This window comes from Canis aureus, chromosome 11 (assembly GCF_053574225.1).
Source record: "Canis aureus isolate CA01 chromosome 11, VMU_Caureus_v.1.0, whole genome shotgun sequence".
Classification (NCBI taxonomy): Eukaryota; Metazoa; Chordata; class Mammalia; order Carnivora; family Canidae; genus Canis; species Canis aureus.
Window position 1 is genome coordinate 9,908,461 of NC_135621.1, and position 24,743 is coordinate 9,933,203.

The following is a 24,743-nucleotide window of genomic DNA, read 5'->3' on the forward strand; positions in this document are numbered from 1 at the left end:
AGGGCGGGGGGTGGGAGTGAATGGGTGACGGGCACTGAGGGGGGCATTCTGTATGTTAGTAAATTGAACACCAATAAAAAAAATTAAAAAAGAAAAATTTGTGTATATATTTCTTTTGATACTGTTGGAATTTTCACAGTAAGAAACCTCAGAAAGCTTTGTGAACGGGTCAGTCTTCATTAAGTCCCTCTCATGGGGAAATATGATACTGTAGAGCTGGAAAAAGTCTGGAGATCATTTGGGGATATTGAGGACCGGGGAGGTTGTTAAATTATATTTCCAAGGCCCGTCCAACAGGATTGGCTCAGCACGCTTTCCATGATATTTCCCTACCTCTGTCTTCATTACACTAATATTAAAATTAAAGAGAAAAAGAACCCAACATTGATATTAGCCTGAGATTTGGGGCACTACCATTGTTAACTGCCTACCACATTCTGGGCACTGGTGCTGGGTGAAATTCAGAAGACACATGCTTTTTTGCGAGCTCTGTTGCTAACTCTGTGATCCTCAGAAAGTCCGTTGTCACCTCTGGTCCTTGGTTTTCAAATCTGAAAATTAAGGAGGTCAAAGGAACCTTTAAGATGCCCTTCCTTGCCTTCTAAGAGTTTGTGATTTTGAGTGGAGGCAGCACTTAACAAATCCTTCCAGAGTTTAACACAGAGTCTCTCCTGAGCATTTGAGAAGAACAGAGTTCATTCTGCATAGATAACTGGATAGAGAACTAGGCTCAATAAACAGTGACCTCGTGGGGTGCCTTGGTGGTACAGTTGGGTAAGCGTCGAATTTTTTTATCTTTGGTTCTGATTGTGATCTCGGGGTTGTGAGATTGAGCCTCATGTGAGATTGAGCCTCATGAGAAACTCTCCCTCTGCCCTCCATCTCTCTATCTCTCTTTCAAGTAAATAAATAAATCTTTTTTAAAAATGCCTTTACAATCTAGGACCTAATGAGGAATTTTCTCAGAAACATACAAACCTGGAAATTTGCTACACAGATATCCTTGGAACTACACCTTTGCCTTTATCAATTTCTGATGTTTTCAAACTGCAGAGATACATTTTGATAACCAATTGACGAGACTGCTTAGAGTGAGAATGAATTCCCTCCATCAGATCTGCCCATTTCCATTTTGTTTGCCACGTGTTCACTGCAGGAGATTTTGCTCAAAGAAGTACATGAGGGCTCCTGTCTTTGAAGTGGCTACAGAAGATGCTCTGCGGCAGAGAAGCCAGCAGTTTATAAACAATAATTTGTGTCTACCTACCAGGTTTTTTTTTTTTCTTCCCTGGATCATTTTATTCCACAGAGAGCAAATTCAGGACAAGCTAACAGACACTTCAAAGTCTAAAATGCAGAATATTTACTCAGATATCAAGATTGCTGGTTCAGATGAAACCAGCTCTTCAGATGCCTGAGTACTTTTCTCTAAAGAATCCTCTATATCAACCCTTTCTCCTTCTTCCACTTGGATATACAGCTCTGGGAGCTCTTATTGGCAAATTAATTTGTCTTCCCTTTTATGGAACATCTATAAAGGCACATTTATTTGCTCAGGGTTCTCTTATTCTGATAAATGCAATAAACATGCCATTCTTCCTCTTAGAAAGTGCTATGCTCTAGCCACTGATGACAATAACCCTTTAGGCTTTGAAGTTGATCTACTTGCTAATCCTGCTCTACCCTGTCCCTTTGAAAATTGAGAAAATTATATCACTGAGTATTTAGAGAATAAATTACCTAATATATAAAATACATTAAAATTATTTGAAGAGCATATATGCAGAAGTAAATGTTCTAATCACTATTATTTCAAAACACTTCTGGATAAGTATAACTACATATGTACATGAAACATGCAGAGGAACTCATTTATATATTCATATTCTCTTAAAAATTAATAGAAAATGTGTTTCCTTGCTATGTTAAAAAGGAATAACCTATTTTAATCTTTGGAAGTCACCCATTAGTTTTGTATTTGTAATCTGAAAATAATATGTTTCTGAAGAGTTTTGTGTTCACAATTAATAATCATCTCTATGTAGTTTTTTACCTTGACCGACCTTGACATCTCCTTCTCTGGAAAAGGAGGAGAGCCACTTACTGATCCCCCACTGCCCCCTACAGTATGAAATTCCTACTGAGGTAAACTCCTCAGAACTTAAAAATGCTGTGGCACAAATCAACAGCCACCAGTATCATTTGGAAAGCTTCATTTAGAGGTTTAGAAATAAGCCACAAGAGAATACTAAAAAGGATATCCTTGCATAATTATGTTGAATGCATGGAGTAACCATTGCAAGCCATTCAGCATTAATGTATGTGCCAGGTGCCGACACAGCGATCAGGTGCTTTGACTCAAAAATTCCACTTGCGGATCTCAGTCCTAAGGAAGTAATCCTAATATGGAAAAACTCTTATGCACCAGGTTGCTCTTCACAGTGTTATTTATAATGGTGAAAAATTATCTAGAGACAATCTAAAGAGAAGAATGATTAAATAATCCACAGAATATTCGGTGGCTGGTAAAAAAAAAATCATATTTACAGAATATGTAATAACATGGGAAACTGCCCCACCATCCTTAAGCAAACAACAAGCAAAAAAGGGCACAAGTTGTTGCTTGAATGGAAAAAAACTCCAAAATTTTAGCATTTTCTTATATGCGTTGACCATACATGACTTCCCTTCTCCCATTCGTCCTTCTCTTTTTCTGTATTTTTCCAACGACTTTTAGAGGGTGTACTAGTTTATGATGGAAAAAGTAATGAACTTAAAATAAAACTCTGTAAGGATTCATAAAAAGAAATAGTTTTACCCAGGAAATTAAGTTCTGCACACTCTAATGAAGTCCAGTTTATGTAACTGAGTGAGTAATAGGTTTTGCAAGTTGTAATTACTACAAAGGCAGCTCACAATGCAGAAACATCAATTTGTACCAGAGAGACAAAATCTCAGACTTGGTTCCTCCGTTCTTTGTAAAGAGCCAAGCAAGGATAAATATTATGAATATAGTAGATCTCCTTCAGACGGTAGAAAGGAACTACCGTCTGAAGGAGATCTTAACGGGTAAACATGAGTAATAGAGCCATCTGGTCTACCTGCCTCAGAGTTGAACTCCTAAAATCAGTTTATCAGTCAGATTGAACGAACTGAAATCAAGCTAATATGAAAACCTGATGAAGGTTGCCTAAAATAGATTTTGGAAGATGTTACTGGCATTATTCAGGCAAACCGTATTTAGAAAAGTTAATTCTGCTCCAAGTTTATTTTTTGTTACAATTAATGGTATTCTCCAAGTTGTCTTTCGGTGATTTGAATTCAAATACAAACCAAGAACAAGGCAGAAACAATAATGACTAATAAATCACAGACATTTAGACCTAAAAAGAACCCCTTATTTTTGCAGAAGAAAGAAAATGAAATACTTGTCTGAGATCCCAGATAGATGGTGTGGGAGTCCAGGCCAGAAGCCAGGTCTCCTGAGGCCAGCTCAGTGTGACACGCTGAGTTCAGAGACTGGGACACCATCACATATAGTGGAATTTGGGCATCTCGCCGGCACACTCCCCAGCCTGCAATCTGGCAGGCTACCTTTCTTTGGCCTCCTGGCTCCCATGTAGCACTAACAGCTCATTAATACAAAGGGAAGAAAAGACCCTACTTTTTTCAGTGTCGATTATGTGTCAAGTACTTTGTACACATTATGCCACTGCATTTTGCTGCCAGTGTAAGAAGTAAATTAATGATTTCCTTTTAGCACTTGAAGAAACCAAGGCCCCAAGCATTTTCAAGATTTGGTCCATGCTGCTGTTTGCTTCTCTTTGACAGTAACTTCTCCAGCTAAGACAGAAAACAGTGTATTAAAGCTCTCCAGAAAGAATCAGTAGGCTAGATGACAGACAGATAGATAGATAGATAGATAGATAGATAACAAGAAATAGGTTCATGTAATTATGGATGCTGGTGAGCCTGAGATCTGCAGATGGCAAGCTAAATTCTGAGGAGAGGCGGTGATACAATTCCAGTCCGAAAGCTGGCAGGGTCAAGACCCAAAAAGAACCAGTGTTTCAGTTTGAAGGCAGGCAGGCAGGAGGAGCTCCCTCTTGCTCCTGGGAGGGTCAACCTTTTTGTTCCATTCACGCCTTCATGCGATCAGATGAGGCCCATCCACACTGGGCAGGGGCGGGGGGTGGCGCCATTTGCCTTCAGTCTACCAATTCAAATGTTAATCTCCTCCAAAACACCCTCACAGATGTATCCAGAATAATGTCTGACCAAATGTGGCCTAGTTAAGTTGACACATTAAATTAACAATCATATATCATGTTCTCCAGTGTGGTCAGGGCCTGGACTAGGGGAAGTGATCAAGGTATGCAGAGTGTAAATTTAGGGAGGCACTTAACGTACTCCTAGGTTCACCCTGAGTGCCTCACTTGTCTCACTCACCCTACTCCTGGCCCCATGTCCCACTCAAAAGGGCGATTTCATCACCTCTCTTAACTTGACGGGTTTTGTATTAAGGGGACAGCTTTCTACAATCATATAAATACCATTCTAGGAAAGTCCTGGATACGCAGTTTCTCAAGGAATTGATGGCAACAAATATCTGAAATATCAAGAATAAAAACAGATGAAGGGTAATTATTTCTATACTTACCATGGCATGGAATGGTAATCCACTTATATTTTCCACTGAAAATGCTTCCTTATAATTTAAATAGTATTTATTGAATGGGCCCTTATTTATTTTTATCAAGAGGCAAAAGTATTTCTATAAAATCACAAAAGCAAATCTTTTCATGCATTATGGAGGCATGCACAACTATTAAAGATCAGGTTTGAATTATTTTATTTTGGGCTAAAGGCCATTCACTGCAAATTATCACAGTTATTCCTCATATTTAATTATCTACAGTTTCAGCAATGCATGATTTTTTTCAGTTACTAGGAGAACTGAATGAACTCAGTGAGACAGTATCAATGAAGCATGTTTTAAACTATTAAGTGCAATATAAAAAGGTGTCACTATTAGCAGAATGATAGAAATCTCTTACCTTAATTCAAGACAGCTGTACCAGTTTCCACTGTCTCCCTCAGTTTATGAGTAAATGTTCCCCCAACCCCCAGACAATAGGATAGGCAATGATAACTCTCCAAATTCAAGCTGTCGATACCCAAGAAATCAGAAAAATGTAATGATCAAGCTTTGGGAACCAAAGACATCTAGCCAGTCTGGAGCCAAATGGACTTTGCATTCATTTCATTTAGCTTCTGGACTAGATCTTGACCTAATTGATTTGATATTTACCTTGTAAGGCAGGACTCTCTAAATGAAGCTGCTTCATTAAAAATTGATTTGGTTGGACAGGATTGGCCTACTCTTGTATAACACAGAGGGTGAAATAATATATACAGCCAGAGCCCTACTTGGGCATCCGACTACCAGGGTTCACACCCAGGCTCTGCAGATGACTAGGGTATGATCTTGGGCAGGTTACTTACTTTCTTGGCACCTCAGTCTTCTCATAGTATAAAAACAGTATCTTCAGGTCAAAGAATTGGTTGGAGAGTTAAATCCATATAAATTACTTAGAATAGCTGCTGGCACACAGTAAATAATCAATATCAGTTCTTATTAGGTTAAATCACATGAAATTCAACCATTTTTGACCTACTATAAATGACAATTTCAAGTGAGTCAACCTAATATTCTATAAAAGACATTCTGTTTTGGCCTCCTCCAACAGTATGAGCTCTTACTGGTCAGGGTCCTTATCTACTCATGCTCCACAGCACGCGGTGTGCGTACTATAAGTGTCTAAAGAATAAAGGGCCAGTTCAGGAAATTCTCGGTTTTAAAGAGAATTAAACACGTTGCAGTTTTGTCATGGGTTCTGGAGTCAGATACCTGAGTATCTAGCTGAGTATCCTGGCTCCAACCCCCACTAGCTGAGTGACCTTAGGCATGTTGCATTTTTGACTTTTTTCTGACCCAGTTGCATTTTTGTAAAATGGTAGTATTAGGAGCACTGATCTCACTGGTTGTTGAATTAAACTAGCTAGTGGTGAAAAGTGATTATTAGCAACAACGACTGGCACATAGAATACCAGAAGTGTTAGATATTTTCCTTTTTTCTTCCTTTCCTCCCTCTTCTTCTGTTTCTTCCCTAGTTTATCACACAAGTTGTTTTATGACCCAAAAGATGATTTCACAATCCTAGAAGTAATCCCTGATTCTAGCAATGAACTCTTTTCTCACCAGGGTATAAAGAGTAGAGTACCAGTAAATGCCATCTGTGATAATTTTATACTTTCGCTGAGGATTTAGGAGTCAAGGTTGAAGACATGCAAAACTGCTAATGTGAAGGAGCTGAAGGGACTCAGGCTGCAGGAAATTAATGTTGGTGTCTAGTGGCGGTCAAGGTCTTTAGTCATGCTGTTGTAGGTGCCAGGTGACAACGCTCAATGTCAAATTGAGGATAGAGGTAGATTCCCCATTTTGGTGCAGAACACCATGTTGCACTGAGACTGGGAGGCCAATGGAGAATACAGCCCTCTGTGGCCCCTTGAGTCTTCATAGCTTAGGGAGCACGATGAGGCTCCATCTAGACCTGACAGGCGGGTCTCACCAGGGCCACACTGTACCAGCTGAGGTCAAGACATCTCCCTCCAGGATGGCATGTGCAGAGTCCTTCTAAGAACTCACAGAAATAGCTGGTCTTCACTAGGGAAGAAGCAGGGGTAAATGAACCAGAGACCCTACATCCGCCATGAGGGAGACGACACATCAGCAAACTTTAGGGTATAAATGCAAAGCAGGACTCTCCAAATGGGAGCACACAGATTGTTCGAGTCTTGGGTATTCAGGGTACAGCAGGAAGGCAGGTTGTAGCCCATTATGAAGAAAACTTTCTTTGGTTAACACAATTAAAAGTATTCAGTAACACCTGTGCTAGTAAGTTCCCTGCCGCTGAGCATGTTCAACTAGAGGCTGAGAGCCCCCGATTCATGGATGCTTCAGAAAACGTTGGGCTTGATGGGGTGGAGGAGCTCCGGGATCTCTTCCAACTCTGCAATTCTGTTGACACCTAAAGCTACAGCCACAGAAGGCAAAGAAAATCCTGGATGAATACAGAGAGATACTCAAAACTTGACTCCAGCCTGAAACCGAGCAATTGTTTAAAAGGAAGAAAACAGAAAATGGGCATAAAATGAAATCATTCACATTTGTAGTTATTTAGGATGAGTTCTCACATCTACGATGAGTCTAAAATGCTTTCAGTGACGTGGAATTTGAGACAGTTCATTCTCTAACTTACTGAATATATTAATGGTTTAGTGAAATGAGTTACGTAAGATCACGGTACCCCACAAATTGGTCTCTGTTAGACAGAGAGCAGCCCCACAGCTTCGAAAAATGTTGAGGTGGAATATTTCACAAAGAAGTAACTTTTACATTGCCACCTGCTGGCTACTGCTGTGACAGCAACAGAAATACAATTTCAAAGACACACCAAGTTCCAACTGGAAACAGGAATATTCATTGAATTTACCAATGACAGGAATCAAATGGCTTCATGAAGTACTCAGAAGGCAGACAGCAGAGTAATTTTACAAGTTTATTGGGGATCCATCCATCAGAGTATTGCCTTAAGTAGGAGATAATCTACATGGACTTGACTTCAGATGTGATTCACCCCCTGGTGGTGCACCCATGGCTAATCCTGAAATAGCCCTTAAAAACGAGGCATACTAACAAAGCCCGTGGTGTAGACACCTAGTGATATAGGGACAATTGTCATATTCATTTCCAAAACAGTAATAATAATAATAACAGCAAGTAGAAGGCAGCATACATGAGGCCAATCTATCTCAAGTACATAAAAGCCATGAAGTGAAGCAGAGCGGTTGTTCCAAGTGGGCATTTATTCGTTTTATAGGTTTTAGGCTATGCCCCAAAGAACACCAGGGACACTATGTAAATCAATTCACACCTCTCCCAACAGTTATGTACCTTGTTCATTTTGCAATTATAACCCACTTAATACTGTGCTCTTGTTGTTTTGTTCATACCTGCTGTCACACTAGACTGAAGGCAAGCTTGATCTCCTTGTGGGCAATCTTCATATATGAATTCTGTTTTTTGTTTGTCTGCTTGTTTAGCATTAAGCACAAGCTTTGGCAGTAGGTAGGTCCTTAAATATTTACTGAGTTAGGGTCAAAACAAGGAAGGAAGAGGGGGAGGTACAGAAGGAAAACCTCAGCTCTCCGAAAGCAGGCTTTTTATTCTCCATCTCCTATCTTCCCTCTAGACTCAAGTTTTCAAATTCATACCAGACTCTGCTGTGGGAATGTTCAGCAGAAAATTCATGTTTAGGAATTTCCAATTGGGCCCCACTGCTTTTGTACCTCAAACTGTTCTGCTTTTGCTCCTGTAATTAATTTCTCAGTTAAGACATAACTATCCAACCATCTGTCCAACCATCTTGGAGTCATCCTCTAGCCCCTCATTTTCATAACACCCACGTGTCAATTATACTGAGAGATATTCTAGAATCTGTCCTTCCTCCCTCTCTCCACTACTTGTCTTCTTTCACACTCTGTCACCTTGTAACGTCTTAAAGAACTTCCTAATTGGTTCCTAGTCTTCAGCCAGGCACTCCGGCATCTATCCTTCCTCTGCCACCAAAGCTGTCTTTCATACAGGCATCACATTATCACCTATGTAATCATGCTCCCCATTTTCTCCCCCCCCCTTCCATTTTCTATAAGACAAGCCAACTATGGCATACAGAAACCATAATCTTTCCAAACTTTTTGGGACTGATAGTCCTTTTCCAACTACACCAGTGATTCTTAATCCTATGTGACCTCCTACAGGTCATTCAGTGTATGTAGGAAAGCCCATTCAGCCCCACCTGCCTTGGCCAGTATCTGCCTATTGAACATTTTTTGGGACCCAGGTTAGATGTTACTTCTTCTGTGATATCTTCTTCAGGACATAAGTAATTGTAAATTTACCTGATCAAAGACAAAACCCTTTGGCTTTATGCTCCCATAGCACTTCTATTAGGGCATTTAATGGGGGCCACCTAACTCATATGAAGGTTCTGTGCAAATTACGTACAAGTGTCCCCTCTGGACAGAGGCAGCTCTGTGGCATGTTGTCAGACTTGACAAGTGAGCTGGATTTCTGCTCAGAAGGTTGAACCTGCCACTTTGGTCAGGTTACCTTATGCAACGAAAAAGCCCATCCAACCCCACGCATGGGCCCTGAGAACTCAACACAATTATTATTGCTTTATATGCCACAGTCTTTACCACCAGCTGGTGAATTCCTAGAAGGCAGTTAGATCAATTAAAATTTGTATTCTCAGAACCTCACACATAGTAAGCATTGATAAATGTTCTTTGAATTGTTGTTTTTTGAATGAGAAGACATTCCAGAAGTTATCATAAGAAATCTCTTAAGTATATAAACACGTACATAAGTCTTCTTAGCAAAAAAAAAAAGCCTTCTTAGCTGCATGATCTTAGGTAAATAATTTGACTTCCTTATTCCCTAGTTTCCTCATTTATAAATTGAGGACATTACTGGTGCCTACGTCAGGCTTTCTGTGAAGATCTGATGAAAGAGTATCTGGCAAAGTGACCAGCCCTGAGTCTATGTTACATGAGTTATTGACTATTATCATCAACATAACAAATAAATAAAGGAGTATTCTGAGACCAGCCCTTTTAAATTTGACAACAAATAAGACAGTTTTGGAGGAAGAATCTTTCTGCCTTAATTTAAGAAACAGGGACAGTTACTGCAGTCTAAATAAGGATATTACCGTCAATGTTACAGTATTGAGGATGTTCAAGAGCTGGAATTGCAATATTTTAGAATTTGGAAGGCATTTAGAGATAATCCAAACTTCTTTTCTTATAGATAAAAGAATTGGGTTTAGTGACCTTTCCATGGGTTCTGTTTCTCCCTCCGGCCCTTCCCAAATGTCTGGCCTCATCTCCTCACACACACACACATACTGCCTGCTCAGCCCTGGCCCCCAATATCTTCCCTTGCATACAGCCCCTATCTGGGGCATCACAACCTCTCCCAGAATGCCCTTTTGCAGCTCCTTTGCCTCGGCCTGTGATAGCCTTCCTCTCTACCCCTGACTCCTGTCTCAGCTTCAAGTCCCAGTTCAGTAGTTGTGTCTTTTCTGGCAAAGCCTTCCCCTCCCAACTCAGCCAAGGTTGGCTGTGGCCCCCTTTGTGTTCATACCTCTATCCAGCCCTCATCAGAGTAAGGCTCCGAATCCCAACTGTCTGGCTTTAAATTCCAGCTCTGTCACTTACTACCTGGGTTTCTCTTGCTCTTCTCTGCCTCAGTCACCTTATCTATCAAATGGAAATAATCATGGGATCTACTTCATGTCTTAATACATTCAACAAATAGTTATCAACTGCTTATTGTGTGTCAGGAGCTGTTCAGGACCTGGAGTAGTGACATGGTGAATGAGACAAAGTCCTTATTCTCGTGAGCCTACACTGAAATGGGAGGGCTGAACAATTAAAATAAAATATAATCAAGTATAATCATTATTTTAAGGGCCATAAAAAATATACAGCAGAGAAGCAGACTCAAGAGTGTTGAGGGCAGTGGCTGTTGTTTTGAGAGGGGAGGCAGGGAAAGAAAGTCTGTTAGAGGAGGTGATATTTGATTGCACATGGGGGAACTGAGTGAGCAAGCCACACAGAAATCTAGCACGAGTGAATTGTAGGCAGAGGCAATTTCATGTGCAAAGGCCCTTGGGCAGGAAGGATGAGCTTGCATGGCAGGGGGCAGAAAGGCTAACAGGGCGACTACCAAGTTAATGAAGCAGACAGTGGGGGAAATGAGATTTTATCCCTAGCACCAAGACTTTTGGATTTTTATCTCCTAAATGTTTCCCCAATCCATTTTCCCCTTCTCTTCATCCCTGATCTTGTATGCTATTATCCCTGATTTCTCTCCTTGTAGTCAACCCGCCTTAAAGCTATCTTCTATCCTGCTGATGCAATAATCTAAATACATAACTCTGACGCCACTATCCTGTGCTTTATAGTTTTCTGTGGACTAACTCAACTTTGTCTGTAGAGTAAATCCCAGGTGCATCAACATTCTGCACAAAGTCCTTTACTTAACTCCTGCCGACCTCTTTACCTCCCACTTGAACATACACGTCAGCCACACCAAACTACTGGTTCCCAGATACCGTCTTTCTGGTCTCTACACCTTGCCTTGAGCTGTTTCCTTTCCCTAAAAACCATCCATTCTTCCACATTGTTTCTTGGCTAAACCAAAAGTCAGATTCAGCTCTGGAGTTACTTCTCTGTTCTCTCATTATAGCCTAGCAATGTCCTAGTACTGCTACAATAGCACTTCTCAGTAATTATTAGGATGATCTGTTTATATATATCTGCCTCTCCAGTTGCTTCTAATTTTCTCAAGGGCAGAGAATTGGTCCTTAATCATGTTTTGCCTCCCCAGGGCATGATCTGCGTTCTGGCCAAGAGCAGCTAGGCAAGAACTGTGTTCATGGCCTGTCTCATACTGTCAGCTAAGAAGTCGATCGTGAATATGTCCCCTGTCTCAGGGCCACACAAGACATAGCTGCTCTATGAGACTGTGTTCAGGCAAATGCGTTTCAAATGACGCCCAACAATTTTCAAGATTCTTTAATCACATTCATCTTAAAATTCAAAAAGAAGGCAAAATCCACATGTCTACCTGAGAAAAACAGAGAACAGAAAGTGTCTTAGAAGGTTGTTTTCTTTTTTTTTTAAAGATTTATTTAAAATAAAGTGAGGGAGTGTGTGTGTGTGGGGGGCACATGGATGCACTTGCTGGGGGGCGGGGGGTAGGGGCAGAGGGATAGGATCTCAAGCAGACTCCCCGCTGAGCAAAGAGCCCCACACAGGGCTCCATCTCATGTTCCCGAGATCATGACCTGAAACAAAATCAAGAGTCGGACACCTAACTGACTGAGCCACACGGGTGCCCGAGTTTAGAGTTTTAACTAGTAAGTTTTAAAAGAAAGGTAAATACTTGAAGAAACAGGCTTATTTTAAATAAAACTATGTCCAGTGTCTACTTCTCCTCATTTAAATGGAAGTATCACCTGCCAAGTGTAATTTCTATATATTTATTGTACTTTGCCTGATAGTTAAAAAGGTTTGGGAGTGGAGAATAGATGCTAAATCAATTCTTTCCCATATCAATGTGCTATTTTCTTTATTTAAGCTTCTTTTTACATTAAGTTCAAAGTTTTAGGCTCCATTAGAAAATTAAATTGATTTTTTTAAAAGTTCTATGCACTCACAAAATGAGATGTTTTTTTTTTTATCGTTCCATACTCTAATTGCCAAAAATAATTTAACCTGGAACTGAGACTAACCATCACAAAGTTTTCCAAAAGTTTAGTAAAAAAGAAGAACTAATTGATGATTGTAGAAAAGCCACTGTCCACCCAACACCTAAACCAAAGATTTATTTAATATATCCCCGGGACAAACCTGCAAAATGTTGAGTCTGTTATTTTCACAGCAGAGAAGAGAGATATCTCCCTGAATTGTTTCTCCCATCTTCTCTCCCCCCAGAACCCTTCTCCATTATTTGACCTTGACCTCTCCTTCGCTGAATTTCCAATGACCTCTCAGATATGATAGGAGGCCCTCATGATCATCTAGAACACGACTTTCTCTTTAAGATCTCCATGCACTTGAACATCCTGAGCTCTCCCCTTGGAAAGAAATTTCCTCCGTTGCTGGTCTGATGAATGCTTCCTCACCCTTCGGGAATGAATTCAGACATCACCTGCTCCGTGAGCTCAGTGAAGAGCTCCTGCCTCTCGTTCCTCCAGGCAGGGAATAGAGTGGCCTTCTTCGTGCTCTCAGCCAATCCCATTCTTTCTAACCTCATGTGGATGAGGATGATGAATATGTGCTTCCTAGACTATTAGCTTCCTGAGAGCAGGGACCACATTTATTCCCCTCCATGTGCTCTATGACTCAGCGTCTATGTTTGTTGATTGACTGCTTGAAGCAGAGAAGTGCGGCAGGGGAGAATAACGGAGGGTTCACAGCAATGGAACCAAGTTACCCCCAGGCTGGCAAATGGGGCAAGTTGGCTAAATTACTGCAGCCAAAGAAGTCCTGACCTGACAAGGCTTCCTTCAGAGATCCTGCTACAGGATGAAGAACATTTTCACTAAACTCTTATTCCCCCAAACTTCTCCTCTCACAACACATCAGGGACATTTAAGTGAAATGAGCTTAATCCAAAACAAAATGCTTTATTGAATATCATTCCTTTCCGCTTCGCCACAACAATTTAAAAGATTTTTATTTGTGCAAGTGTTTTAAAGTCAGGAATAAACACAGAGGATAGTGGTGGAGGGTTTGTTTATGCGCTTTTATACCACCGTGTAAGGAAGACACAGCAGAGTTTACATTTGTGCCATGTAAATCGCTATAGAACCAGATGTGGCTTACAAGGTACCTTGTAACTCATCTCCTCTAAGCAATAAAGGCTTTTTTTTTTTTTTTCTGGCAAAAGTTTGAGAAACTTACTGCTGTTTTCTATCAGCAGATACAACAGATGGCTGGCACATGCCTGCTTTGCTAAATGAAATGGGCTCTCTGCAGAATTACTCTTTGATCCCTAGTGGCATGTCCACAACACCACAATGCAAAATACCACAGCGGAGCAGCATCTAAACATTAAAAGTTTAAAGCTGTGTTTTCGATATGAGTACCTTCTTTAAAAAAAATCATGCCCACAGTGAGTAAACATATTCGCATTCCCACTTTGAAACCACGGGCCAGGGGTTAAAAACCGAGGTATTTCCTCCATTTGGTGACATAAAACCACTGCAAAGGTACGATGGCTAACCCCAGGAGTACGCAAGTATGCAACCACTTATAACTACCAAAACAATCACAACTCCATTAGGAAAAAATGTGGACGGTACACATTCAGGGACTTAAATAATAATAATCAGTGTTACCATAACTTAGGGAATTGGAAGAAGGCCGTTAACGGTATTTGGCAGTTCCTTTGAAGAAGGAGGGGAAGTACGCGAATTAAAATTCACTTCTCTATTGCTTTTCTTTCATTTTTGTCAAGGGGAGAAAAGAAGGAAAGAAACATTTTTTTTCTTTCTTTTTTTTAAAAAAGGATTTTATTTATTTATTCATGAGGGACACGGAGAGAGAGGCAGAGACACAGGCAGAGGGAGAAGCAGGCTCCATGCAGGGAGCCTGACATGGGACTCGATCCCGGGACCCCAGGATCATGACCTGAGCCCAAGGCAGACACTGAACCACTGAACCACCCAGGGGTCCCAGAAAGAAACATTTTCATACAGGTCTCCTTTCCTCAACAAGTCCAGTGGGAGATTTGAGGCTACAAACTATAGCCAGTTTAATGGGACTAGTGTGACACTGTACATTGCAAAAACAAGTTATCCAGAGCTGTAGGGGCATTTAAATGCCAGAATCATATTATCTAGTTCATATTATGGAAACACGTCAGAAGGATTCCGCTTTTAAAAAAAAATTAGCACAAATATGAGTCAGTTTTCAGGAAAATGGTCTGTTTTTTATTTTCCTTTTTGCCAACAGTACCTTCCTCATTTCAAAGCTAACTTTGGGTGCTACTGACTGGAATCATTCACAAAGACACCACTATCCAGACAAAGTCCTTGAGTTTTCCTCATACTGGATTTTGTATTATTATTGCCCTTATCGCTGGCAGTTTGAAGTAACTCAAGAAGCTTTTTAACTGACAGGGAGCTAGGAAGGGTTATGAACACATTGATGTTCTTTACATAGGAGTGAATATTGCACTAGATACACTGTATCTTCACCATCTGTCCTACTTGCTGTTTTCTATGGTGATACATAAAACACAGGAGCACATTTCTGCACTGTAACCCAATAATCGATTCTTCTAAAATATGCATGTGACCACCCCCTTCCCAGGACAGCAAAATTCTCCTCTTCCTTTCCTGTATCCACAATGACATTCTCAGTTATGTATTTAAACATCTTGCAACTGAGAAAAATGAAGCTCTGTCACTGACTTCTAGTGGTTATAAGAATGGGGACCACTATATATGATAACAAGCGTACTTTGAGATCTGGACCTGTTGTTACAAGAGCTTGCTTGGTAATCCACGTGGTGGGTTGGAAGTTAATAGCGACTAGTTTTCTTCACCCGGAGAATTTTTATTCCATACACCCCAGTTTCATCCCAGCCCTTGCCAACCATCTCAGAAATCCAAGCATTTGGTCACAAGGAGGTTGGTAAACTAGTACAAATGGCTCAACATAAATCCATCACCACTGCTTAAAAAAGAAAAAAAAAAAAAAGCCAACATTAAAAGAGATGCCCTACCAAATGGGTACTAAATTCACAGAACCTTGGCATCTATATGCGGGTGATAGACTATACTACAATTATTAAAATCAAGTCTATATGATCTTTATAAATCTTTATAAATAAAAATCTATTTATACGGTCTATATAAACAAAAAAATTTGGCCTTGAACCAAATTGGTTCATATGGAAATCAGCAGTGGTGTCCTAGTATTAGAATTCAGATTTGTCCAACAAAACTTCTCATTAAAGTTTTATTTGAAAGTCATTAGTTTTAGAAAGGGCTATTTTCCAAATAAAATATTTAATTAGTGCATCATTTAGAAAACCAAAATGGTCACTCATGGCCCCTACCTGTCCCAAATTTAGAGAAAAATCAGAATAAGGAATGTCTCATTGAAAAATATCAACTATTAAAAGTTATATACAGCAATAAAGAGTATTTTCCCTTAATTACTAAAAATCCTTCAAGCCTAAACTTCTTTAATAGAAATTCTTCTCTGATCTAAAGGCCTCGAAAAGGGGCATGTCAGAAAATGAGTATTCTAAATGGGAGATAAAGTAGAGACAGGGTTTTCCATGGAAAATGAGGATTTCAGTGAGAGGAAGGGGTCAGGTTATCTGATTTCAGATAGGAAAGCCTTTCTATACAGATTTTTAGGGATTGTAAAAGAAAGTGGTGACAATCAGATAAGCATTAGTGAAATCTTTGGGCTCCATAGTTATGATCAGCCATGAAAACCATTTGTTTTACCATTTTGTTGAGTGATACATAGTGTAAAAATGATACTGGCTAATAAATGTAAGTAAACTATAATGTAGAACATCATGAAAGTTTTAACTCAAAAAAAAAAGTTTTAACTCTAAAGTAGAGCTTTTTGCACACATTTAATGTAAAATAGTTCTTGAAATTACAAATCAATACACACTCATTGTGGGAAAACAAAAACATAATACACACAGATGTAACTACTGTTGTCACCTTGGAGAATCAGAGGTGTATCAGATGCTTATTCCAGTGTCTGCCTACATATTTTGTAATGTAATCAAATAGAATATACTGATACAGGCTGTTGACTTAATCTGTCATGAATGTCTTTCTATGGCATTGAGTAGATGCCTAGAATATTCTTTTTTTTTAATGTCTAGAATACTCTTATTAATGCTTCATTGCATTCTCCTGCCACTATCACCGGACCTTTAGATCCTACCCATTTTTACTTTTATAAATAGCACAATGAGGAACAGTCTTGCACCTACATTTTTATTAACATCCACAATTATTTCCTTAGAATGAATCTCTGGAAATAAAATTTTCCAATCAAAGGTTATCTATCAAACTTTTTGCTATCAGAATAAATAGCCTTGCAAAAAGGCTAACAGGGCCATCAGCCATATATAAGCATGCACTCTCCTCCACATACTCAAAACTCTTTTAAAAACCTGACCAACTTGATTTGGGTAAATGAATCTCACTGAAATTTTTATTTGCATTTGTTTGAAGTAGAACATAAAAGATATTTCAAATGGCCCCAAGAACACTTTGGGTTAATGGACTAATAATTTATTGGAAAGAGATAATACCTACTGCCTCTAGGTCTTCAATCCTAAAGTTATTTTAACTTTCTCCACGTGTTGCCAAAACACTTAAATATTAAGCTTAAAATTTTGTTAATCAGCTGTGTGTTCTTGCTTGTGTTGAAATCCTAAATGTTTGATATTATTTGGATGAAATAACTAGATAATGAAATGAACTTTTCATTTTCCATGTCGATGTTTTGATGTGGTTTGGCTGTAGCCAGAGATGCCTTTCAAAATACTTAATTGTCATTGAAGTGATTATTTTTCTCATCTTCAAAATTTCCATGCATTTCAAAAATTATGCTGCTGGAGTCACATAACTTTATTGAGTAAAATAAGTAAAATTTAAATAGTATTTTTAAATGTCCCTCTATTTGGCATTGTGTAGACCCTACCTTCCTCACCTACTCTCCTAGCTAATTAAAACAGACACCAGAGTTCATGTAGTTACTGATGGTAACTACATCCAGAGCAGACTGAGCATAAAGAGCAAGATAACTTAACCGAAGTGCTAACACTATACTGCATAATGAGATGATTCACAAGGGTGATCAACACCTAAACAGGAGAGAAAAAGATGTTAGAAGCTTCGTGTCCATGCCAGTTCCAACATCTTCTCTAATCCTTTACAAGAGACATTCCTGAGATTGATTCGAGACTCATTTTGTACTCAACAATGTGTCAGTATTTGCAAACATGCGCTAAGCTATAAAGCAACAGGGGAGATGACATGATATTTAAGTCTTTGTTCAAAATCCATTCTCCAGAAGACAAATGCATATGTAAAATAAATTAATAAATAAGAACTGTTGACATTTTCTGCTTCTCCTATAGTTACCAAATACTTTCAGCTAGGAAGGCGTGTAAGTCAAGCTACCTTCTAATGGTTCTTATAAATTCATAAAAGTATAGGTAAAGATGATGTCCTTTTTAAAACTACAGAATTAGGGACACCTGGGTGGCTCAGCGGTTGAACATCTGCCTTTGGCTCAGGGTGTGATCCCGGGGTCCTGGGATCGAGTCTCACGTCCAGCTCCCCGCAAGGAACCTGCTTTTCCCCCTGCCTAAGTCTCTGCCTCTCTCTGTGCCTCTCATGAATAAATAAATAACATCTTAAAAAAATAAAACTACAGAATTAATATTGATCTCATCTGCCAAGAGATCAAACACAGATTAAGTCAGGTGAAAAGAAAAGGAGATGACAAAAGGCCATTCACTGCTTTATTATTGATTTCACACTATTCCAAAATTAATAGTCTATGAAGTATCTATAAAGAGGGAATTATAGGAGAAAAGAAATGATCTCCTCTCGAGCAATAAGAGCCTCAGTGAACTTATCTGCCAAATGGGGATATTAGAGTACATGACCTTCCTGCTATGAACCCCGGTGGATCCAAAATCCATTTTGTTTTTTGTTTTTGTTTTATTTTTACAACGATAGAGTGTTGATAGGTCTAGATTCGGTTTATTTTAGAAAACAAAAAGAAAAACAAAATGAGAGAACAGACCTGAGGGAAAAAGATGAGTAAAGCAGTCACACCCAGCATATAACAGATAATTAGAGGCACCCAATGTGGCTTCTCAATTCAAAATAATTACTTTTTATAAAGTGTTTTCTGGATTGCATTGTTCATGAAAATAGCCATGTAAGTAAATTTAGAATAAAAAAAAAAAAGACCTGAAAATGTGATTTTAATTATAATTACAATGATTCTCATAGTGGACACATTTTACCGACTAATGAGCAAAAGAATTTATTACTTACTATTTGTCCTCCAGAGTAAATTCTCCAACTGCACAAAAGAAATTAAACTCACATAATATTTATTCTCCCTTTCTTTCCAAAATTAGACATCATTTATGTATTACTGGAACCGTACAAAAGGTAACATACAAAGGATGGTAATGTGCTAAGAAATAAAAGGAATGCTTCTTCATAAAAATACATTGCAGTTTTCTTTTTCCATATGAAAGTATTTAAAACGGTGCTTAAAAAATCAATAGCCCGCAATATTTTACAAATGTGACACTTTTTGAGGCTGTGAACTTCAACCAGAAATACGCAGCATTTACATTGTCCCAGTGAATAACATTCAACAATTTTTTCAAACGCACAACGTCAAAATCACTTACAGAGTTTAATATTTGTTGTAAAGCATAACCAACACCAAGAGTGATTGGGTATATAGCATGGAAAAGAATCTTTTAAGATATTATGTTAAATTTTAACGTCAACGATCATAGAAAGAAGTGATGTTGGTGTTTGTTTCTAGAAGCCTGAAGACTCAGAGTCATATCAAAACAGCAAGCTTAGGCACACTGCTCATCTTTTTATTTTTATTTATTTATTTATTTGCTCACCTTTTCCTTTTGGGAATCTTTATGTGACACGTTGGAATAAACGCGAGTAAATTCCTTATTTGCTTTGGAGATGATCCCATGAGAAATCACTCTAAAAAAGTCGTAAAAGTGTAGCAGCCTCCACACTACACAGTATTCTCTCTACCTGCCCATCAGGCAATGGAAATATTACAGGCTCATTTTCTCCACCCTTCCTCGTTATCAAAGCTTACCTGCCCTGCAGCTTGCCAGGTGAAATTCATGGAATGGATATTGACGGGAATGGCTGGCATTCTCTGCTGCGCTTTCCTGAAATCATGGGTGAAAGGGGCCATTTTCCCCTCTGAAACAATCAAGATATCTTCTTCAAATCCTGGTTTAAAAAAATAATAATAAAGTAAAATCAACAGAACCATCCAACCAGACCGACTTCAGAGAAGCCAGCAGACAGCGCACGCGGGGGGGGACGGGGGACGCTCAAGAAGGAGCGTGGTGCTCCCTGCCAGGCACCTGTCCTTGCCCCACCTGATTGTCCTCGACGTGTGATGAGAGCAGCGCCAGCACTCAGGCCTTCGGGGAAGGCAGGGGACGGGGGGCGGGGGGGGGTCCCCGCGGCGCCCACCCTACAGCCGCAGGGCCGTCGGCGCCCGCACCCGCGCCACCGGAACGCTGGGCCCGCTTAGGGGTCTCCAGGCTCCGCCGAGGGACGCGCGCTGTGGGGAGGGGGGTGGAGCGCATCCCGGGGAGCGAGGAGGCTCCGCGGAGGGACGCGCGCAGGGGGGCGGGGGGCGCGCTCCGGGGGGTAGGAGAGCATCCCAGGGAGCGAGGCTCCGCGGAGGGACGCGCTCGGGGGTGGCGGGGAGCATCCCGGGGAGCGAGGAGGCTCCGCGAAGGGACCCGCGAAGGGACGCGCGCAGGACGGCGGGGAGGGCGCATCCCAGGGAGCGAGGCTCCGCGGAGGGACGCGCTCGGGGGTGGCGGGGAGCATCCCGGGGAGCATCCCGGGGAGCGAGGCTCCGCGGAGGGACGCACGCTCGGGGCGGAGGGGGGGCGAGCATCCCGGGGAGCCAGGCTCCGCGGAGGGACGCGCGCTGGGGGCGGGGAGCATCCCGGGGAGCGAGGAGGCTCCGCGGAGGGACGCGCTCGGGGAGGGGTGGGGGGCGCATCCCGGGGAGCGAGGCGCGGCGGCCCCCGGTGCGGGCGCGGCGGCGGGGCCTTACCGATGAGCGCTCTGGCCTGGCGGGCGTCGATCCACAGGTACAGGCTCTCCTCGCGCGGCGGCCCGAGCTCGGCGCGCAGCCCCAGCAGGCAGGGCAGGAGGCCCCACAGGCCGAGCGCGGCGGCGGGGACGGCGCCCCTGCGGGCCATGCTCCCGCCGACTGCCGCCCCGGGGCTCCCCCTCGCCTGCCCAGCCCGCGAGCCCGGTGCGAGCGAGAGCGCGACGGAGCGAGCCCTCGGCGGACGCAGCGCGGAGGCGGGGCGGGAGGTGCCGGCACGCGCGGCGAGGCCCACAGCCCCGGGGTTAAATACGCGGCCGCGCGGGCGGGGGGCGCCGTCGGGGGCGGAGGCCGAGGCGCCGAGGGGCGCCCGCGGGGGGGCGCGGCGGCCGCGGCTGGGATGCTGGGGACGGGCACGGCACGGCACGGGGACGGGGACGGGGACGGCCGGGGACGGCTCCGCCCCGCGCGGCGCTGCAGGAGGCGCTGCGCCCCCGCTCCCCGCCTTCCGCCGCCCCCGCTGCCCAGCCGTCGGCGCCCGCCCTCCGCGCGTCCCCTCGGGGGAAGGCCCGAGCCGCCGCCCCAGGCTCGCAGCGCCGAGGGCGCTCTCTCGGGGTGGGGGGCGGTCCTCCCCGCGGCTCGGGCGGCGCCGCGAAGGGTGACAGGTGCACCTGCCGCCCGGCGCGCCGATCGATCGGAGCACCGCGCCGGAGCCCGGAGGCGCGCGGCCTCGTGCAGTCGGCGCGCTGGGGCCCGGCCTCCGAGGTCGGGAGGGGGGGGGGGGGGGCTGCAGCCTCGAGGGGCCGCCCCAGCTCGCCTGCCCCTGCCTGGCTCCGACCTTGTGCAAGTGGCCACGCTGGGGACCCGGCCTCCCGGGGCGGGGGGCTGCAGCCTCCAGAGGCCGCCCCAGTTCGCCTGCCCCTGCCTGGCTCCGACCTTGTGCAAGTGGCCACGCTGAGGGCCCGGCCTCCCTGGGGGGGGGGGGGGGGGCGCGAGGGCTGCAGCCTCCAGGGGCCGCCCCAGTTCGCCTGCCCCTGCCTGGCCCCTTGGCTGCCCCCAAGCACACGGAAGCCAAAGGTTTCAAACCAAAACAACTTAGAAAGGCTTCAGACCCTGAAAAGGGTTGTCAACTTCCCTCTGTCCCTTAGCCCCAGATGCTGTGACAGACGCCCGGGGGTGAGGCTCCAGGCCACGGGCTTCCGCTCAGGCCTTTGCAGAGCCGGGGCCGCCTCAAGAGGGAAACCGAACAGAAGAGGAGCCGCGCAAGGGCGGGGGAGCGCGGGAAGAGGTTGGCGCCGGGAAGCGCCTAAAAGGCCCAGAATACGCATTTCCAGTTGTGGACTATTTCCCGCCCTACAACTGTTGGTCTTTAGAAGTAGAGTGGATGTCTAGTTATGACTGATTTGAACTTGCAGTGTCAAAGTTTATAAGTACTTTTTTAAAAAGATTTTATTTATTTATAAGAGAGAGAGAGAGAAGCAGGCCCCATGCGGGGAGCCCGACAGGGGACTCGATCCCGGGACCCCGGGGTCACGCCCTGGGCCTGCAGGCGCTAAACCGCTGAGCCCCGCCCCGGGCTGCCCTGTAAGTACATTAAAGCGCTTACTTAATCCTCGCAACTGTCTTAAATAGGCATTGTTGTGATTTCCATTTTACTTTTGGGAAGCAGGGTTCCAAAACGCCCCGTAAATCGCCTGTGGTTGCCTCGCTGGGAAGGGGCACCAGTAGGGTTCAAACCCCAGGCACCCCGATTTAAGGGCCCATTCTTTTAGCCCCTATACCTCGCACTGATGAGTAAATCATAATTAGGCGTTTACATCCCAAGCCTCACAGCCACTCTTCCTTGAAAATCAAAAAGTTTTACCTCTTTTCAGACATTTTATTAGTTTTGATTTCATTTCAGTAATTATTCCTTTATAGAGAGTATGCACATACGTTAGGCAAGCCTTAAAACTCTTTAACATTTTAATGCCAGTTGTCTCCCAATTATAGATCGTTTCGAAACACAAGAGACCTTTTCCCTTGATTCCACAAAGTGTGGTCTTAATTGCAACTTTTTTCCCCTTAGCGATGCTCAAACCCCTTTGGCTCTTGGTGCAAGGACGCCCTCTACAGGCTGTTATAATCAAATACTAAGCGGGAAATAGTCCTAAAATGTACTTTCTGGTAGAGAAAGAGGGGCCTAAATTTCCTCCTCATCCAACTTCCTCTGATTGAGACCCTCTCTATTCACTTCTCCTTAGCAGTGGACACTTCTCAAAAAAAAATTATGTTTGATTATAGTTAGAAAAACATGCTATTTTTAAAAATCTTGGATTTGAGCTCCTTGTGTTTTAAAGGGAAGAAAAGAACATATGGTACACACGGTGAGCTATTTCCAAGAGTAACAGGGTGTATCCTTCGGGGGGAAGGGTCACCTAAGACCTAAATCAGGCTTGACTCTCCTTTCTCTTGTGAAGGAGCAAAGTGGCTTTTTCATCTAGAATACAGTCCTGTTTCAAATTTCTGTATTAAAAGTAATAGTATTTATTTGCATATGATAAAAATTTGGAAATAATGTGTTATGTAGTATTACAAATCCACACATTCAGTTTAAAACCTCTACCGTTTATTGGCTGGCTTAGTGGGTAGAGCATGCAACTCTTGATCTCAGGATTAGAAGTTTGAGCCCCATGTTAGGTGTAGAGATTACTTCAGAATCTTTTTTAAACGGATCCCTGGGTGGCTCAGTGGTTTAGCTCCCGCCTTCAGCCCAGGATGCGATCCTGGAGTCTCAGGATCGAGTCCCACGTCGGGCTCCCTGCACGGAGCCTGCTTCTCCTTCTGCTTGTGTCTCTGCCTCTCTCTGTGTGTGCCTCTCATGAGTAAATAAATAAAATCTTTAAAAGTATATTTTTTTAAAAAAATTCTATCATTTATTTTTGAGACTGTTACTTTTCCTTTCCTTATGTAATTCGTTCCCATCAATTTGCCTACATTTGTAGGCAGATTCATTTGTTTGTTCGTTAACTCATTCAGTCATTCCACAGAGATTTATTAAATACCTATTTTGGGGATCCCTGGGTGGCTCAGCGGTTTAGCGCCTGCCTTTGGCCCAGGGCATGATCCTGGAGTCCCGGGATCGAGTCCCACGTCGGGCTCCTCTCCTCCTGTGTCTCTGCCTCTCTCTCTCTCTCTCTCTCTGTCTATCATAAATAAATAAATAAATCTTTTAAAAAAATAAATAAAAATACCTATTTTGTTCAAGGCACTGTCCTAAAAGTTACAGGAAGACAAAGGCAGCAAAAAATAAAAATAAAAAAATAAAAAAACTGTGTGAAAAGCAAAGCATGACCTCAGCCCTTGAGGAGTATTAGAGGTATTAAAATGAGTAAGACAAGCCCCCAAGTAATTATAATGCGAGGCACAATACGGTGGTTATTCACAGAAGGACTGGGAATTCAAAGAAGAAATCTCATATCTGGCATTCAGAAAGTTTTTTAGTTCATTCAAAAAGCATTGGTGAAGTGTCTGATGTACGGACTGCACAGACACAGAGGCTAGAAAAGCGAGTAAAAAGATGCCTCCTGCTCTTGAAATCTTGGTCTATTAGGAAAGTGTAAAGAGTGAAACATAGAGAGAGATGAATGCCATGATGGGAACATGCCCTGGGTATTCGGGGACTCAGAGGAGAGTCCCCTAATACACACAGGGTTCCAGAAAGACTTCTTAGAGTGCAGGATATTTGAACAGTCTTGTAGGTTAGAAGGGAATTGAACACACAAGGGAGGAAGACATGGGATGTCCCTGCGCAGAGAGTGGCCTTAGAACAAGAGATGAGAGAAAGAATGGAACTATCCAGCACCTGCGAGTACTGGTCTGCAGCATGAGAGCTTGGAGGAGGAGAGAGAGGGAGCAGCTGGATGAAGCCAGAAAGGTGGGTAGGAGTTGATTATGCAAGACTGTGCTGGGAAGAATTGCAAGTAGCTTATGGAGAGACACTGTCCTCAAGGAAGTGGAGCACAACTCTCCACTCCCTAAGCGTGGGCTGTGCGTAGTGATGTTCTTTCATAAGAGTTCAGTACAAAAACGGGAGGGAGAGCGAATTTATAGTTGAAAGGCCTAACATTTCCTCACCTAGGTGATCCAGGTCAACATCAACGGGGATGTGTCATGTTGATAATACGTATCCTTGGTATGTTTGGAGAATGGCA

The 24,743-nt window shown here is 42.8% G+C and overlaps 1 protein-coding gene across 1 annotated transcript in view; it reads right to left on the reverse strand.

The window, feature by feature from the left end:
- Window positions 1-20,716, reverse strand: part of WIF1 (Wnt inhibitory factor 1) — a 66,226-nt gene extending 45,510 nt beyond the window's left edge. Inside the window, exons 1-2 of the mRNA XM_077913712.1 lie at window positions 20,554-20,716; window positions 19,567-19,706 (exon numbers count right to left, since the gene is read on the reverse strand). Of these exons, the coding sequence (XP_077769838.1) occupies window positions 19,567-19,706; window positions 20,554-20,701 (288 nt within the window). The 5' untranslated portion in view covers window positions 20,702-20,716. The remainder of the gene's footprint in view (window positions 1-19,566; window positions 19,707-20,553) is intronic.
- Window positions 20,717-24,743: the final 4,027 nt, after the last annotated feature.